We start from the raw sequence: 14587 nt of genomic DNA on the forward strand, positions 1-14587 counted from the left end.
TGGGGAGAGGGGAGGGCACGGCCACGGTGCGGCGGCGAAGTGCCGCGCCCGAGTGCCAAACGCGCCGGTTGTGCGAAATTTTAAAAATAGATCCTCAAAACCGCTCTCTCCAAGGTGCTCGAATTTCGCGCGGACTCCGCGGCCAAAAGGCGCTGGCTGCACGCAAAACGCACGCACGCAAGCCGCTGCTGTGGGTTTGTTTGTTTTGTTTTCCCGGTTTTTCCGACACTCCGCCGTGGGCCGGTCACCACTGCCGGCTAGTGGTGGTTTGTGGCGGCAGCGGCACATGAACTTTGCGCCTCAACGCCACCGTCAGTGGCTGAACACTGTTTGTTCTGTTTTGGTAAAATAACACCTATTTTCAAACAACTTTCACCCGGGGTCAGAGCGGTGGTGGAGATCAAACGCGGAGATATGTTGGAAAAGAATGAATAAAAACGATTGAAAGGGAAAGGGAGCGTAAGAAAGAGAAACATAAGTATAAAACAAGAAAGATCACAGGTGAAGATGTGAAAACAATCAGACAATAGTAAACAAAGAAACGAACATACGCAAAGATCATTACATTAAAACAAGCAATAAAATTACTTCATCCAAATTAAAAAACGGTCAAAACAACATTGTTTGTTATCACAGATTCGAAAAAATAATATAAATAAAAGCCTAGAAATGGAACTGGAAACAATGGAAAATCCGAACAAAAAAACGGGGCCAGTAGTTTCGATTTAGACTTTAATCAAAACAAATGATCGATAGCCACACGCAACGCGCCAACGGTTCGTTCCTTGCGACAGATAGGTATCACCCGGGTCCGCGTATAAGTGCCACCTAACAACAGCTCCCCGCCAGCCCCGAACCTTCTTGGCGCCTACCGGTCGCCCAGGAGCAGAAAAGAACAAACTAAAACAGAGACTGTGACATTGCACAGCCCGGCCACCGCTCAGCTGTTCCAACACGACGCCGGCGACGCCATCACGCGCAGCTGGCGCGCGGTCAGCCGACGACTCACAGAGCCGATGTCGCGACACGACTCCCCGTGGAGGGTGGTGGCCACCCCTTCCCGCGGCGATCGGTGGGGACGTCCACCTGAAAGGTCAAACATCGACTGGCCTCGACACTAGCCCGACGCAGGGTCCAGCAGTAGCAGCAGCTACGCCACGGAATACATTATTCACCGACTACGCGACCTTTTTTCTTCCCCCTGGACCGTCTGGAGTTCCTTCCCCGCCCCCTCCCCACTAGAGTGTTATTAATAACATTCACGCGAGTGCCGGCATTTTGAAGGTTCCACCTTCCCACTTGGGGATTTCCGTTTTAAGTGTTGTTCTTGTTGGTGGTATGTTGCTACCCCGTTTATCGATTTTCCGAAAAACTACGTTCAGAGAGTGTGTTTCGTTCCAAATGTTGGCCCCATGTGTGCCGACCATCGACCAGCGGTTGTTGCCAACTGGCGATGATTGCCGCAAACCACCCACCGCCGCTGAAGGACGAGAGCTTCTCGGCGGCACGCGCGTCATCATCTCGGAGGGGGTTTAAATGAAAGCTCGCAGCAAAGCCCCAGCGCGTCACCAGCAGCAGCAGAACACATGTTCCGAGCACGTGCTCCGAAAGCGCCCATCTTCGTCAGTGTCGGTGGCAGCGCGCTGGCAGGCACAACAGCCAGCCCCCCCTCAAGGGAGGCGAATGACAAGAGTACGATAAAATCCCGCGCTTCGATCCGTCAACGTGAGGCGCAAATCACGAATTCCGCAGAACGCACACACAGAGAGGTACGTCAGCCCAAGAAGGTGGGCTTCGCTGCGGGGGGTTGGTGATGAACGATGTTCCCGGCGTTGCTTATCTCGAGCGCGCCGACACCCCGAACCGAAGCTTTATCGTAACGCGGATCGCTTATCGCAAGGAGTTACTCAACACCGAGACGGAATGCGTTTGGGGCGTAGTCAGATGATTCGGGTTTCCTAAATGTCGGCCCTTCCCTAGGAGGACTTCCGTGGCAGCAGTAGCGCGGCAGGGAGCAGTAGCACGAGCGAATGTGGAAAATGGGTAATAAAGCAGCTCTGCGAAGAACTGGGAATCATAAAAACGGGGCAATAATTTTGTAATCTACAGCGCGAATGCATCGGTGAAAATCGGAAAAGAAATGCGAGTTTTAACTCAGAGTCGTATTTGGGTGGGTTTGGCCACAGAAAATTGGTCTTTCTAAGTCGCTTTTCATCTCTGTTGTCAGTGTGCGCCATTTTGGTATCAATGTTGATGCAACTAAGGCGTTTCGATATTAAATCATTTTGAGACGACTTCGAAACAAATACCATAACTTGAAAAAAAGTCCATAAAGCAGACTTAATTGTTATACGATTTTTTTTAACGTTCTTACGTACCATTTACTATTTTATTTATTCATTCATTATGCTATTTGGCTAATATTAATTATATATATTTTAATAACCATTGCATTTTTCTCCTCTTCATTTTAACTACGTTTCGTTCCATTTTAAAATTTTTTTAGCAACGCTTCGCACAAGTTGAATCATTTTTCTTGTTCAATTGCGTGCTCTCGCCGCTGACCGGCCGTTCTGTTTCCGTTTTGAATCATAAACCTACACTCAGGAATGTTTAGAAAAACAAGTCCCAGTTCGGTTTCTTAGCCCAAGACAAGAGATCCCAAATAACAACAGCAGCAAAAAAAACAATAATTTTCTCCGAAATCTGTACAGGAAATGCTTGCGAAACCGGAACGCGGTACGCGATACGCGACGCAGTTGAGCGCACGGCAGGGAGATGAGCTGTCGCCGTCGTCCGATGCCGAGAGACGCCAATTCTCCCCGCGTTTGGACGGGAACTCGCATACAACTTCACCTGCCATATGGCGCGCGTCTACTATTGCAACCCTCGTCGCACTCCCTCTCGTCTCGGTCTTCCTGGCCCCTTCACTCCCTTGATGACGACAATCCGCTCCCCATGAGCCACGTGAAGTGTACAGTCATCCGCAAAGCGGCAAAACATGTGATTGCAACCAACAACGACGACGACGACGACCACGAGACGAGGACAGCCGGCGGAGGACGGTGGTCCTGTGTATGTGTGTCTGTAGTGCTTCACCCGACCGTTACCCAGAACGCCACGGTGCGCATGTGATAGGGGCGGCGGTGAGCGGTCCCGGCCACCCCGGCCAATGCCGGGCAGCAGTCATCGACGGCGGCAAAAATCAATATCGATGACTGCCGCGCGCGCGCGCGCTCTCGCGCTCGCGTCCTCCCCTCTGGGGCCGTGGCGCTAAAAGGGGTGGCGCTGCTGCTGCTGCTGAGGCAACCCCTCGCGACGGTTGTATGGTTTTTTTTTTGTTTTTTTTTTTCGTACATACACGCAACACACACCACTACCGCCGCCGCTGTGAGTTCTGTGCGCGCTACCCGCCCGCGACAGGCCGCACTGCGCTGCAAATGCGCAAAAAAGTGGAGTAAATACTACATACACGGGGTCACCGCCGCGGTGCGCCCCGTATGTCGCTGGCATGTGTGTACATCCACAGCCACGCAGACACAGGCACAGGTTGTCGCGCGGTCGGTGGCGTTCTCCCTCAGCAACCACCCCGCGACCGCCTCGCTACCCTGTGGGGACGCGTTTCGCGGTGATGCCTCCGAGAATGTCGATCCGAAAAGGACGAAGAACGCTCAACACTGGCCTGGCCAGATTGACAGGGTAAATTGGCCAATTGGCGCGCGCGCGGCGGACGTTGTCGTTAGCGTGTGGCGGCGGCGGTGTCTTTCGTGTCTCACTCGCAAAAACCCCCCAACTCCAGACCGACCGCCCCGACAGACGCTGCACGCCGAAGCCGAAAGAAGGTAGCGGCCTAAATCGATAACAATAGCACAACAACAGTCCACTGGCCGCGGACTGACAACCATCGCCGTCCCATTAGAGCATTCGGTCGTCATCGAGCGGGTTAGGGATCGGGCGGACCGGTGGCCATTGGCTACACTGGCTGACCGGACTGTCCGGACCAAAGCTACCCGCCGTGTGCTTTGGGTCCAAATTTGATCCTCAATCTGGTTCCGTATATTTAAACATTATTAACATTTGTTCGAAAATATCAAGAAGCATTTACTGGGAAGTTAAATAAATGTATGTAAAGTTTCATTTGAATCGGCAACTAAATTTTTTTTGCATCCCATTTAGTATCGAAGTGTCACAGTATTTTTTACAATGAAAAAAATCAAGCAGTGATTGATATTTTTATCGCCTTCAATTGAGGGGTTAATAGGGGGGTTTTTTGAGTTTAAACGTGGTACTAGAAGCCTTCAAGACGATCCACGTCAAAGACACCCAAAACTAGACACAATACCCGACATCGTACGAAAATACAGGATACCGTATTGGAAAATCGAACTTATTGAACAGCCGAGCAGTGAGTTGGGTTTTCTCATGCCGTGAAGGCAATCTCATCTTCTCTCACTTCCTCGACAGGCTACAAGCGCACTTCGCTTTTGCCCCTGTGTTCATTAAGTAGGCTACGCAACTTTAAAAACCATAATGTTCTATATCTACAAACGGAAGAATCAATAAACAAGTAAATTAAATGAACGCAAAAAAAGAGGAAAAACACGGAACGGAACGTCAAGATGGATCTCTCTGTGGCTCGTGAGGCTACTAATTCGATGCAAATTAATTGTTGACCAGTGCCATACAATGTTACCGGTCTCGCTCTCTCTCTCTTTCTCTCTCTCTCTCTCTCTCTGGCTCGAACGGGCCTTCCTCCTTGTTCCGATACATTTAACCGCCAGTGTGCCGCCCCAACAGGAACGCGGGGACACGTGTGTAAGCGTTTCCCATTAGCGGGGTGTGCACTTGCACAATGTGCACTTGGACCAACAATTGAAGCCTGAGCACCACCCTCCTGAGCCGCATCGATCGATAAAGACCGCCTTTACCGGAACCGATCATAAGAAGCCCATCCGGCCGAGTAGGGCTCGGCGGTGCATGATTGATACGTGTTTGCCGAGCGAAGCCGCGACGGGACAAATGCAATTTTAATTAATGACTTCATTCGCCGTTGCGCCTATTTAAAGAGAGAAATCATTACGACCCCTTGGCGGTGGGGACGTGCTGTCTGTGTGCAGCAAGTGGTAGTAGAAACTAGAGAAGGTTCACCTGAAGGATGGCAAAGAGAACCCTCTGATTATGCTTACCGAGGAAAAGACACCTCAATTGGCCAGTGTTAGGCCGGGAATGGTAGAACAAGAAGAAAATCCCCTGCGTTGGCCCGCTAAAAATTATGAAACCATTCACTGTGTCCATCCCCGAGACCCCCCGCGCGGATCAAGGTTTAGTTTGTAAACTTCCCGCGCGATTTCAATTTCAGCTTGGGCGCCACCACTTCCGGCGATCATTAATCAAGAGAGTCACAAATCAACGCCTAAATTGTTATTGTTTGGCAGCGGGAGATGGCTGCTGCTGGGCTTACCGTAAACCACTTACCGTGTCCCGACCCCCACGGCACAACAACCCACGACAGCCTCCGCGCGGCGTTTTGCCACAACAAATCTCGCATCGCATTTTTTGCATATTCAGCTAATTACCGCTGGGGGGCGCCGGCCCGGGAATCACACGCGGGACGAACCGCGTTGCATGGGAAAAGAATGCTATACATGGCGCCAAGTATCCGATATCGTCATCGACGTGCATCATCATCACCATCATCATTGAGCGGGTCGAGAGGCCAATCAAGCACGATAGCTGGCGGAAGGCGGGCGAGCGAGGGGGGGCACAGGTGGCCACACGATACGCGATGTTGTCAATAATAATAGCGCCCGCGGATACCCCGGACACCCCTCGGAGCCCGTCCGTTCCCCACCCGGCGAAGGTCGCCATACACAAATCGTTTGTTGTTGTTGCAGCCCTCCCCCGGGCGACCATACACATGGACAGACAGAGTGCATCGGTGCAAGAGGGAGAAAGAGAGAAAACAATTGCAGCGCATGTTTACAATTGCACTGCGTAGTGAACACATGGCGACCGCGCGCGCGCGCAAGAGAGAGAGAGAGAGAGAGAGGGACCCCACAATGACGACGATGCACTTTTCGCACACACCCAAACAACAGGAACCCCCCGCCAAGCCCCTGAAGCACCCCTTTGTTGGTCTGCAGTTTTATTTACGTGTTTTGTTTTTCTCTCGTCGTTTGCTGCCCATTTTTCGCCCATGGCGACCAAAGACCGTGGCCCAAAATTGTCTAGAAGATTGCAGGCGCGCGCGCACACGCCAATGGCCCCCGCGGGGGGCAGGAAGAGGACGCTTTCATTCATTAATAACGGAACGAAAATTACGGAGGCCACACACCAGTGTTCCACCTGCGCGCGCCACTTCCGAGAAAGCTCCTAGCCACACCACCGCGTATTCTTTTCCTTCCGTTACCGTTATATCCTAATTTGAATGTGGAGCCCCCGGGGCGCCCCGGATGTGAACCGCCCCGCTCTGTGTGGGAAACTGGTCTCGTAATTACGATGAATTGTCGATAACTAATGTCGGATTGATGGTGAACGATTTGGTGGACGAAAAAAGAAAACCAAAACAAAATCATCGATTCATAAACGGGGGTCCCTTTCGGGCTCTCGTTCGCTCTCCTCTCTTCCGACATTATTATTAGCACGTTTATGACGACGAGGACGACGACGACGCCACAGAGGAATAAAAAGGCGATACCCATTCATAACAGTCGGTGCCGTCGGTGTTGCCTTGAGTGTTTGTGGTGACCCTCAAAACACAGCATCGGCGACGACGACGGCGGCGGCATGCAACATACTCGACCGGGATCCTGTTTTGTGGAGCGGCGTTGCGGAGCAGCTCACCCACCCAACCCTGAGACCCTGAGAGAGCCTGTGTGTGTCGTGACCAGCTTCAAACGGCCGTCCGGAGCAGCAGCAACGGTGCAGCAGCGTATAATTATTGATCGATTTTTACCCACGCCTCTCTGTGTGCGTGTTTGTTTGTTTACGTTTTCCTATTGCTTCGGCTTCGACGGTGTGTTGCCACATTGTAACCGTGCGCGCGCTGTTTCGAGTGCCTGAGAGCCTGACGCAATTTGTTATCGCATTCTTTAAACAAACCCCGATTGCGATTGGAACCGATAAGCGGCCCTCGAATGTTGCACCATACACAAGACGCACGTTTTATGAGTGCTCTTTCCTCTTGGAAGGATCATCCTTTTCGAACCGGAATGCACCGCCAACTTCCGGAACAACCCGGACCGGTTCGTGCCGGTCAAATCTGTATCCGACTGAGTCATATTTGTTTGAGGGCTCGGAAGTGTGCATTGCACAGAAATAGGGAGCACAATGCTGGCCACCGGTAGCTACACAGCAAAACCGGAAACGGGATTATCATTTGGCAAATAAAAACGAACCCAGATCGATCGCCTTCCTCCGCGCGACGTTCCCGGAATGGGGCGTAGGCACCAGGCGGTGTATTAGTCCGCCATCGTTAGTAGCCGGTGCCCAACCCTGATAAGGGAGTATTACTACGGCACGTTTTGATAAGAACTTGCGATAAGAGCGGCGGCGGGGTGAATGGAGACGGAAAAAACGCGCGCGGTACACTCTCACTAGCTGCCATCACGGGGCGGCTTAAGGCGTCTTAGGAACGCGGGCGCCACCGGACGGCACGGGCACACTGCGTTTGGGTGACAAGTGTCGTGTATAGAACACGAGCCAGAGAGACAGAGAGCGAGCAAGGGACTTCCAGAGCCCGATCCCTTGCCCCTCAGCATTACACGGCTTGGCGGACGGGTCCGTTGCGTTGTACATTGTTGAATGAAGATTGACTATTTTTAGCCAGCCATCAGCAGGAGCAGCAATTACGCCAGCACGGTAGAGCGACACCGCATCACAGACCGAGACCAGCTGAGCGGCGACGGATCAAGAGACAGCATGCGTGCGCGCGAGAAAGAGAGCACACACACCAATCTCTGACTCATGATAATGAGAACTCCCATCTGATTACAATTCACGCCCGGCAACACTCGTCGGCGTCGGCGACGCAAGCGGAGCACATCTCCTCGCGGCACCCACCCCGGGACGGTGGCACAACAATCCATCAATCAGCTTCCCGAACGGGCCGAAGGGGTGGCCGAGAGTTGTAAAACCAACCCGTGCTCCCGGTGCCGTCTCCGTGCCCCGACAAGAGAGGTCTCAGCTGTTCGTCGCAATTAGTTCCGCGGTTTCTTCCCATCGCTTCGGGGGGGCCAGTGGCCGGACGCAGTCAGTCAGTGATCCGGGTTGAAAGTTTAATCAAATTCTATTTGAAGAGCCGCTTCTAAAATAATAAAATCAATTATTGCATTTTGTGACACCAACCGGCGAATGTGAAATCCTAGAAAACCCAACAAACCGTCCGTGTCCGGGGGGTTGAAACAAATCCCACTCTGTAGAAGGCCGCCGATAAGAAGGGGATTGTGTCCAGGGATTTTTTGCTTCATTCTGACTTATTCTGTGTTATCACAATTTTCATTGTACCGACGTTGCCGATACGAAAACAATCGTTCCAGAAGCAGGATGTGGACCGCGTGGTGCCGAGGGCAGATTCGAGAAAAATCCCTCAACATCGAGCAGAGAGCTGAATATATTTATTTTCCGCCCATCATCGAGAGGCAACAAACCAACATTATTGAAGACTTTACAAGACTGCGAGAGTTACGCTTGTCCGTTCTTCCGGTAGGAATTTACTCCCGAAAGCACCACGTGGCTGAGGGCCGGCCCCCCGAAAATGGTGGTTTGCGTCGGGGGTGCAGCTGTTTTGGTTGTGCTGTAAAAAACACAGCGCCAGAGGTGACACAGAAAACTCAAAACTTGTCAGTCCTTCGGAGGGGACGAGGACCACCAGAAGCCATGGACGTCGCGACGCATCCACCGCGCAGAGGAGTTCCGAGCGGTTTGAAACAGCTGACAAAATAAACCTCATTCTCGTTGGGGGCCGCCGCCGCCGTGGCCCTAGCTCCTTCGCGGTGAGCCCACGTGTCCCCGCTCGCCCGCTCACACACAGAGACAACCGGAAACATTGTATTCGAACACAGAGGAAGAATTCAGTTTTTTTTGTAATGACACTCGGTGATCCGCCTCTTACCAACTCGCTGCCGAGGACACCAAGAGGCAGGTGCAAAACATTCTCCCTTAATCCTACCTAAAACTAAGTGGAGTGTAATTTATCACATTATTACGACTTTATTAAATAAAATAAGGAATAATTGAATTTATCACAAAATTTGATGTGTGTGTTCGGTGGCCATCTAATGAGCAGAAGGGTCTTCGCCGAAGCGAAAGCGAACCTTGGATCGAAAAGGGGTCCGCTGCGATGCTACCTTTTTGCTGTACAAGCTTCTTCGTCGGCCGTGACTCTCCCTACCAAGAGAGAACAGCACCACGGAGAGAGAGAGAGAGAAAGAGAAGAAACCCCTCTTTAAAAGGGAATGCATAATTGCATTAGAATGAACATAAAAGCATGGCGCGTTGGCCCTCGCCCCGAGAAAGTGAAACAACCGACCGAGGGACGTCCATCTGTCTGTGTCTGTGTCTGCGTGTGTGCGTGCGAGGGTCCCGGGTTGCAATTTAATGATCTTGAAACCCAAACGACCGGGGCTAGCAGCTGAGGGGAGAAAAGCAAACAACCAAATGCATCCACCCCACGGGAAGCAAGCATAAAACGCGCGATAAAAGTTAGCATCCGGAACGGAGAGAGCCCGGCCGAAACACGGACCGAAGAACAGGTGAACACAGCCCATACACATATACTCGGGCGGGGGTCCTTCACTTTTTACGTTACGATCATTTTCAAGTTGGTGAATGTAAACACATTAACATCATGCCCGGGAAGGGAACCCTTCGCGCGAGCATGAGAAAGAAGAGAACGATCGACGACCAAGCACAAACCCAAAACAAAACACCCAGCGGTCCCAAAATAACGCCGCCACCGTACCCGAATCGGGGGCCCTCGAAAGCGCACTCGGGAAGCATAAATTAGGCTAACCCGATCGCTCCTCGGGCCGGCGGCCGCAACCGAAACACAACACAGCTGACTGCTGTGAGTTTGTCCCTGCTGTTTCGGTGGTTTATTCCGTTGTTTTGAAGCCACGTCCGTCAACAACAGCTGACTGTCACAAATCGTGTCGCTGTCGCGCGTTCGATTGTCCAGGTTCGATCAGCATTGGTTGTGGCCTCTTTCATGTTGATCGCTCGATCGTCGTTTCATGTTCTTCGGACACGCACGGGGTTCGCAGCCCATTTTTGCATACATTTTCGCTCGCAACAACACAAACAGTGCCCCCCACAACGCATCATAAACAAACAACCCACACACCCCGTTAAGCAACATTCTTTCTGCCGCCGCCGCGCCACCGAAAGAATGCGCCCCAGGAATGGAGGAAAATGTTACTCAAAATTACTGCGTAATTTCGTTACCAAAACAACGCCACGCCGCCCCCAGCATAGCGCCACGGAACGGGCCCGGGGAGAGAGGATCATTGCACAAAGGCGCGCTAACCGACAGAACACGAACGAAAAAAAAAAAATCGGCAACAACAACACAGACGGCCATGGACGGGCGCTGCCAGCCAGCTGTTGGTGCGTCAGCCACACCGTGCGTATGTGTTTGTGAGCGTGCGAGCGAGCGAGACAGAAAGGTGTCAAGTGGTGTGGCGCAGGTACGGACGGGCGGGGGCTTTTGCGGCCACGCAGCGAGGGGTCCTAACCCACCCAACGATGGCGCCTCCGCTTATCCGCAAGCGCTGAATGTTGCTGATCCCCATAATATCCCGGGCCGTTTTCAATCAGAGATGGCACGGCGGCGACGGTTCCATACTTTACCCTAGTAGGCTACGGACCGGGGGTTATGCAATACTCAATATGCGAGAGAGAGAGAGAGCGGGTGATGATAAGGGGAACGCGTGCGCCGAAATCTGGCATCCTGGCCGCAAACATCTCCGTACGCATACACGCGCAGGCAGCTGATAGGGGGTGCTGATATCAGCGTGGCGCAATGAAAATAATAATAGCAACATCGAGAGGCTATTTAAAGGGACTGCACGAAATGCACAAAATCGAGCACCTTCTCTCGGGCGTGGAGTTAATTTTCGATCGTTCACAAGATGGCGCGCACGCGGGCTCTAGTCGAGAACCGCAGCATAACGCACAGCACAGCATATGATTTCCCTTTTTTTCGTGCTGTTCGTGGTGCTGCTGAAATGGATAGTTTTCTGTACTCTCCCGCAAAGGGGGAGAGACGCGTCGTGAAGGTGGAAAAGCACATTACATAAACATATGGTTGTTAACCATCTGATTACTCGAGTCGCCAGGAGTGTCCCCGGTGTGGTATGAACGCGTCACGCACACACCCGAGCAGAAACTCCCTGTCCCTGTGGAACAGTGCACGCACACGCGCGCAGAGACCGACGCTACATTGCACAGGCATCGAGGACATTCTGTGCGCGCCCAAACTATGTTCAAACGATTGGACACACATACACGTACAGCGGTCCGCCGAGAACTTCACCTGCCTTCCACCCCGGGGCCCACCGAAACCCATTTCCTTTCCGCGGACCAACAGGATAATAATGTTGTGACGCGCGGCGGATCGGAGCGTTTGTAAGCGAGGATGCCGTCCGCTCTCGCTCTCCAGAGAAGGGTGCAGAAGGGAAAAAGGGGAAATCAACTCCTCGTCACCGTTCGCGTGCAACGCGATGTCCGCGTCTGTGTGGAAGAACGAATGCACGCAGTCGGGTTATTATATAGCCTCATTTAAGGAGGCTATCGTTTTGCTGCGTACGCACATAAAGCATAAGGCGGGAGGGAAACAGAGACACCAGCAAGGCAGAACCAGGATGGGTAGAGAAAAAGGTACGCCGCCACCAACGCACCGGGGGCAAGCCGCGTGGAATGAAGGAAACGACGGGTGCAGAAGAGCAACGAAGAAGCCAGACGCATCGGAGTATGCGCACGCGGGGTGGCGCACGCACACTAGTGTGATTCTGCTTTACGCGCATTCCTCCCGGAACACCCGTTCGCTCTCTCGCTTCGTTTCGTTCCCTCTCGCTCACTGGCTTCGTCGAAGTTCTCCCCCCACCCTCCACCCCGGCAGGAGCGGAAGACGTCGACGACGCAGCGCGTTCTTTTCTTATGCTTATGCTCGGGTGTAGCCCCTTTTCAACGCGCTTCCGACAACACACGGAGCATCCCGCGTGCGGCCGGCCATCGCATCGCCTCCAGCATTTCGTCGGCCCTTCGTTGCCTCTTCAACGTTATGTTGGACCTACGGGAAATAAATGGCAAATTTTTGCTTAATTTCCACTCGGGAGTGGCACCGAAAACAAAGCAACCTCTGGACGAGAAGAGACGCCCAACACAAGAAGGATGTGGCGCGCTCCGTTCCACGCACACTCCGATGTAGCGTCCTTTCGCTGCTACTATGGAAACGAAGGCAAGGCGCTCCGGTAGCATAAAAGTACAGCTGAGAGAAACTCAAGTAGGTGGTTCAACCACACGACGCATCCCGGTCTATCCCGGAGGGTCTGCATCGTTGATCGTCCTGCCTTCTCTCTGCTTCTGACGTATGGCAGAGAAGACAGAAGAAAGAGAGATTGAGGTAAGAAATGCAGGATCGTATCGTCCACAGCACACGGAGAAACCGATGCAACGCGCGCATCTTGACCAGATGCGTGTTCCTCACTCCATTCTCTGCCAAATGTTTCTTTTTTGCACGAGTCCTTTTTGGCCACAACCTCGAACAAAACCTTCGTTGTCCTTCAGGGGAGTTATCCTGCCGTGCGGTTGACCACGCTCGAGTCGCTTCAGGGCGTTTATCGATTTTTGACAGTCTGCGAAGCTCCATCCTCGAGACGCGGCGAGCCAACCAAACATCTCTGCCGGGGGGCAGGGTCGAGAAGAAGAAGGGAGGCAAACATAAAACGAATCACCCCGCACTCACCTATCCGTGTCGTCGCAGATGATGTCCTGCATCGTGTCCATCTGCAGACGCCGCGATTGGCGAAACTGCTGTTGCTCTAGCTCTAGCTGATGCTGCTCGTGGCTACCGCTGTCGTGCTCGGGAGATTCGTCTTCACTATTGCTCCACACTTCCACCGGCGACATTATCCACAAACCACACGCCACTTACAGTGTTAGGCATAGGAAACACACACAGCAACACGGGAACACGGGACGACGTGGTGAATCGCGGGGATCGCAGTGTGCGCCGTGAAGCTCCTTCCTATCGGACTTCACACGAAACGGGAACACGCTCCGCGCACAAGGACACGCACGCACGCACACACAATCACAAACACACGCTGGGAAACTATTGTTTTACGACACAACAACTCACACCCATACACTCACTACTTTACACACGCGCGACACCCTTCGATATTTACTTGTTTTTGTGTGCGTATCACAAAACAGTGAATCAAAACACCCCGCCTGCTGCCCTTCTTTCAGTACCGCGCGCCGCGTTGAACACCGCAGCACACAAACTCATATACACATACACCGACGCAAACGTTTTGTTTGGAGCTTCACTCACTCCCTTTTTCGCCTATGCGCACGCACACACTGCAACGACTGCTTCGTGCTCAGCGCGCGCGTTGTTGCCTAGTTATCTATGGAAGACAAAACAAAACAAAACTTACTCTATGTATAACACATCGTTCCATAAGTCCCGGGACAAGCGTAGAGATGGCGCTAATAATGCCAATTATACACCATGGTTCAGAAGTAGCAACTTTCAGATAAGATGTGTCAAAAATTGATGTAATTCGAAACATAACCAAGAATACTAAAGTGGCTGGCTCGACTTCTGGCTCTTTGCGGATCTCGAAAAGATGCTCCAGGGAAAACGCTTTGTATTACACTTGACGGAGATTATGTTGAAGAATAATAAAGAATTTGGCCGATAAAACGTTGTTTCCATAGTTAGTCCCGGGACTTATTGAACGATGTGTTATAATGCATGTAAACAATCGTTCTTCTCTTCCCAGCAGCAGCAGCACCGATGCTTGAGAAAGAGAGAGAGAGCGAGGGGGACAGTGTGCGCGCAAAAACAGAGAAAAACAACGCGGTCCATATTTGCATTTGCCCAGAGCCCCCACCCGCCGCCGTCCGGAATAACCAAAACAAATCAACCAAAAACACAATCGCCGACATCCGCGCCGCGTGGCCGGCGATCGAAAACACCAACAACACTCTAGAAGCTCCAGTTTTCGGTACACGTTTGAAGTTGTGAGGCGGAGCCGCCGAAGGAGTCGGTCCGTCGGATCTCAGTGCGGATGCGTTATCGTGTTTTTGGCCGCTCCGTGATGAAAGATTGCGATAAGAGCGATCTCGAGAGACGCTCACTCGCTCGCAGCTGATGGCCGTGCTTGGGATTCAGGTTCGTTGTTTTTCTTTTTTTTTTGTATCGCACCACCGGTTCTTCTCCAGTTTATTGCGTCGCCGCCGCCAACGTTTCGGTTAGTTCTGCCGAATTCTGGTGTCTGGTTTCGTTGGTTGGTTGGTTGGCGGAAAGGCACGCGTCGCGTCGTACTGCGCACTGGGCCCGTCTGGGGAAAGCAAA

At 52.3% G+C, this 14587-nt stretch overlaps 1 protein-coding gene across 1 annotated transcript in view; it reads right to left on the bottom strand.

The window, feature by feature from the left end:
- LOC131207876 (formin-J) overlaps positions 1-13128 on the bottom strand; it is a 100165-nt gene extending 87037 nt beyond the window's left edge. Inside the window, exon 1 of the mRNA XM_058200509.1 lies at positions 12965-13128. Within this exon, the coding sequence (XP_058056492.1) occupies positions 12965-13128 (164 nt within the window). The remainder of the gene's footprint in view (positions 1-12964) is intronic.
- Positions 13129-14587: the final 1459 nt, after the last annotated feature.

The sequence above is a fragment of the Anopheles bellator genome, chromosome 2 (genome assembly GCF_943735745.2).
Source record: "Anopheles bellator chromosome 2, idAnoBellAS_SP24_06.2, whole genome shotgun sequence".
NCBI classification, from domain to species: Eukaryota; Metazoa; Arthropoda; class Insecta; order Diptera; family Culicidae; genus Anopheles; species Anopheles bellator.